Raw genomic sequence first — 5,000 nt, 5'->3', positions numbered from 1 at the left:
ACACACACACTCCAGTGACTGTGTGAGGTCAATAAATCTCCCCATTAGCATTGAGATGTCTTCATCATAGTCAGTGTTGTGGAGCTGCTGCCGCTACGACTCCATTTCATGCCTGGCTTGATGCATATTTGACCTTGGTGAGCTTAACACACACACACACACACACACACACACACAAACTGAAAGGTAAGCAGTCGCATGCACACACACGCTCATTTAGCTCCGTGTGTATATACAGTATGAACTTGCACATTGATATTCAGGCATCAACCTGATCCTGTGATACTGCAGGCGGCTGCCGGGAGCCGTGGGAATCCTGGAGAGTGTCAGTGACAAAGGAAACGCACGTGTGTGTGTGTGTGTGTGTGTGTGTGTGTGTGAGACGGCTGTGGCCTGTGGTTTTGTTTTTTTTTGTCCGTGTTCACTGTACAAACTAAATACAGATACAGCACAAACACGTTCATTATAGCTGGAGATAGACAAAGGACGGGAGGTTGGCTATGGAAAAACTGAAAAAGGTTCAGAAAAGGGGGATAAGAGGGACGACGAAAGAGAAGTGAAGGGACCAGTATATTCATAGAACATCTCTGAAAGTGTCATTCATCCAAACGACCGGCCTGGTCCTGCCCCCGGTGACCTCTGTCCTCGGACTCGATTTGATGTCTCCTGAAAACATATTTGACAAAGCAAACTACCCGTATGAGATACAGGGGATTGTATCGGGAGGTTTCCAATAAAGGAGGATGGAGCAGATTAACACAGAGATTTATGTGGCGGGATGAAGTGCTGCAGTGAGTTCTCGGCCGGGCGGTTCCGGAGGGACGGGAGAGGAGGGCAGGGTCGCGACCCGGTTCCATTTCACCGGCAAGACACTTTGTGTTTGTCCCGACATCTGTCCTCCCTTCACCTCCTCTCCTCTCTTTTCTTCTCCCTTTATCTGGCCTCTTGCCTCCAATTCCCACTTTGCGTTTGCTGTTCTACTTTCCGCGCTCCCTGGTTCCCTCCCTCCGTTCATCGCCCTCCTCCTCTCATTCCCTCTCACCTTCTCGCTCGGTCGTTCACTCTCTTATCACTTCCGAAGCTCATGAAAAACAACTTGTCAGTTTTTGTGAATTACATCGGTGTACATTTTCCTACACACACACACACACACACACGCACACACACACGCGCACACTCACCCGTGTGGCCTGCTCGTTCCTCATTCGTTTAGGGATGCCCGTGTTTAGATTGGCTCGTGGAGAAGCCACTTTGGGCCACTAATGAATCCACAGCCATCATTAACATGCAAATAGCTCCATTAAGAAAACATGTAGTCGTGACAGTTTTATATTACGAGGCCCTTTTCCCTTCTGAGACACACACACACACACACACACACACACACTCGCTCACACTGGCCTGGCTGCTTATCGGCGGCCATATTTCCACAGCACTGCTATTCAGATTTCGTATCCGATGAGTAATATTAAAAATTAAATAGCCTTCTTCATCCTAAACTATTAAAATCCAAGTTATTAACCTTCCCCCCTTTTACATCCTGTGCTCACTCTCTCCTTCTGTCTTTTCAACCTGTTTTTCGTGAAGACATTTTGAATTTGTGTAAAAGAAATACACCTGATGTACGTATTACGCCCCCCCCCCGTACTTTCACGAGCCCTTCACGATTAAGAAAAATTGAAAAGCATATGCACGTGTACGTGATGTTCCCTCACCAGTCTCTCAGTCCCCGAAACCCCCTCGTCTATCCCTCCCATCTGTCCCGACTAATGAAGCCCACACAAACTCATCCAGTCAATCTGTCCGTTCACCTTAATCGGACGAGAGATATTCCAATTAAGTTTTCCCCCGTCACACAAACCAATCAGGGCTCAGGGTGTTAACTGACTCATTTAACTCATCAGTTGTCACCGGCGACCAATCTCTTCTCTCACCTGTGTGTGTGTGTGGGTGGTTGTCATCGAGGGGAGGTATGTTGTCATGGTAACATATCCACCCCCCCCCCCCCCCCTCCTCCTCTCTCTATTTTACAGACAGTAGCCAGCCGTCACTCTCCCAGCCCTCTCTGACCCTGCAGAGTTTTCCCTACGGAGGCTGTGAGTCTGTGGAGCTCTCCTACCAGAGTGGTACGTGGACGGAAATCACTCCCTTCGTTCAGTGGTGGGCTGCGTCTGTCAGCCAGCCAATGAGGGAGTCAGCCAATCGGTCAGCCAGCCAATGAGGGTGTCAGTCAGTCGGTCAGCCAGCCAATGAGGGAGTCAGCCAGTCGGTCAGCCAGCCAGTGAGGGAGGTAGTTAGTCAGTCAGCCAATGAGGGAGTCAGCCAGTCGGTCAGCCAGCCAGTGAGGGAGGTAGTTAGTCTGTCAGCCAGCCAATGAGGGAGTCAGCCAGTCGGTCAGCCAGCCAGTGAGGGAGGTAGTTAGTCAGTCAGCCAATGAGGGAGTCAGCCAGTCGGTCAGCCAGCCAGTGAGGGAGGTAGTTAGTCAGTCAGCCAATGAGGGAGTCAGCCAGTCGGTCAGCCAGCCAGTGAGGGAGGTAGTTAGTCTGTCAGCCAGCCAATGAGGGAGTCAGCCAGTCGGTCAGCCAGCCAATGAGGGAGGTAGTTAGTCAGCCAGCCAATGAGGGAGTCAGCCAGTCGGTCAGCCAGGAAATGAGGGACTCAGCCAGTCAATTAATTAATCAATTAGTCCACCAGGTAGTTAAGTAGTTGGTAAGTCAGTTGGTTAGTCTGGTTAGCTGATTAATTTGTAAGCAGTGGTGGGAAGAATAATTTTTTATAAGGTATTTCACTAGGGATAGCGTAACATATGTAATATGTAATGTAACCTCCATTCTGAGGTTTGTTATTTTAGGTAGACTGGATTTAGCAAGCTAACAAAACGATGGGATAATCTGCAGTTGGTTAGCAATTTGAATTGAAACTGTATTCTACAAAACCTCCCTGTGTTACACGTATTCTGTTCCTGCCCATGCTAGTGAGTGAAACAGTTAGCTAGCTGGATAGATAGACAATTATCGACTTCACAATAAGAAACTGGCTAATGTTTTGTTGATTGGTCGACTAGTTAGTTAGTAAAATGGTTATTTATCAGTCAGTTAGTTAGCTAGCTAGCTAGATAGTCAATTAGCCAGTTGGTTATTGTTTATTCGATAGGTCAGCTAAACAACTATGCTGTTTTGTCACATGCTGGACAGTTAGTTAGCTCATAAGTTCATCATTTCAATTAATTCTTCTAAAGAAACTTTGGCACTTTGGCTGACAACACTTATTAGACCGGTTAGGATTTGTTTTTTAATGATTTTCAAGATCCATCCATCTACAAAATGATCCTCCCACATATACTGAGCTGACTGTGTCCGCCCTGTTCCTGCAGGTCAGTTCCAGGCCGGTCAGTTCCAGCCGGCGATCCGAGTCGCAGACCTCCTCCAACACATCACCCAGATGAAATGTGGACAGGGCTACGGCTTCAAGGAGGAATACGAGGTGAACACAAACACACTCACGTAGACACGAAGAGGCGTCTGATAATGACAACAACGGTGAAGCAGCCATCAATCTTTCGTCAGACAACATTACAAGCAGCTATTAGTAAGAAGGTAAAGAGGTCTGCAGCTTCAGCGCCGTGATAATAGGTATAATAAAATCTCCCAGTGACCCCAGAGAGTAACTGCTGCTGAAGCAATATCTCACACACAGAGAGAGAGAGAGGGGTTTCCATTAGTATTATACATATATGTGGCCACAGTGAACATCTCTATGCAACGACTGGCACCGTGTCTTGGGTGAATCCTTGGCTTTTGTTAAGTGGAAGATGGAATATACGCTTCAAAATGTTTTTCAATTACACCAAATTAAGAACGCGTCATGAGGGCAAAAGGTCAAATCTCAGCTGCCGACGCCGTTGCGTTGGCGCGTCGCGGCAGAAATGTCATTTGCCGTGAGACGATATTTGAGAAGGAGGGTGGATTCGGTGGACTTTGTGAGACTCTTTTCTTTTCCTTGCCTCGTGACCTTCATCCATAACGATGAACCGAGGAACAAACATGAAGACTCACATCACCACCACTTTCATACGTCTGCGTATGACTCTTCTTCTTTCTCCTCTTACTCTCATCTGTTATTTTCTGTTCCTTCCGTCTCCCAGCTCCTTCCTCTCTCTTCATACTTTCCTTTTCCTTTCTGTGCCTTTCCTTTCCTTGTGTTTCTCTCTCTGTGCTTGTCCGCAGCACCAGTTCATCACACGTTTCTATAATCATCCTTCTCCGTCATGGGGGTATTATTCCACCACGTTCTCATTTTTCCTTTTGAAACCCCCCCCCCCCCCCCCCCCCCCCCCCCCCCCCCCCCGTTCTCTCCCTCTCTTTCATTCAATAGACACGAGGGCAGGCAGTATTTCTGCCCCCCCCCCCCAGCTCTCATAAGAATGAATATTTTCTATTACCAACTCTGCATGCGTGTTGAAAATTGTCCCTCTGTGATGCCGTACGTTATATTTTCATTTGCTTCCTGTCAGCTTGGTTTATACCCACTGATACGTTTCAGGAGGGAGAGCAAATGTGATTTATTCCCCTACGTGTGTGTGTGTGTGTGTGTGTGTGTGTGTGTGTGTGTGACACACACAGAATGGAGCTTTATTTTGTAGAGCTGTTACCTGCCACATGTCACCAACAGTAAATGGAGAATGGGCAGTATTTAAAGACACCAACACACTTCTATACAAACAGAATTGATGCTCTTTGTCTATTGGAGGGGTTTTTCTGTGTACATGTCTACTGTATGTGTGTGTGTGTGTGTGTCCTCGTCCCCGTCTCTGTGTGTGATGTGACCTCCAGTGTTGAGGCCCATTAACCTCACTAACAGCGACAGCCGGCACTCTGTCGACGCGTCGCCCGCTCCCCCACCACCGGGATCACAGCGTTTTTTACGATTTTTAAAGGGACGTTCCGTGTCGTTTGAAGTCCTGGCCACTTGGTCAAATTAACTAATTGGCTCACCACGAC

General features: G+C 47.7%; 1 protein-coding gene across 11 annotated transcripts in view; it reads left to right on the top strand.

Moving 5' to 3' along the window:
• ptprt (protein tyrosine phosphatase receptor type T) overlaps positions 1-5,000 on the top strand; it is a 244,897-nt gene that overhangs the window by 196,172 nt on the left and 43,725 nt on the right. For all 11 annotated transcript variants that reach the window (XM_047332935.1, XM_047332933.1, XM_047332934.1 and 8 more), the window contains 2 exons: positions 2,034-2,126; positions 3,374-3,483. In XM_047332935.1, coding sequence (XP_047188891.1) covers positions 2,034-2,126; positions 3,374-3,483 — 203 coding nt within the window. The remainder of the gene's footprint in view (positions 1-2,033; positions 2,127-3,373; positions 3,484-5,000) is intronic.

The sequence above is a fragment of the Scophthalmus maximus genome, chromosome 6 (assembly GCF_022379125.1).
Source record: "Scophthalmus maximus strain ysfricsl-2021 chromosome 6, ASM2237912v1, whole genome shotgun sequence".
Taxonomy (NCBI): domain Eukaryota; kingdom Metazoa; phylum Chordata; class Actinopteri; order Pleuronectiformes; family Scophthalmidae; genus Scophthalmus; species Scophthalmus maximus.
Note: the sequence above shows the minus strand (reverse complement) of the source record. Positions and strands in the feature narration are given on the sequence as shown.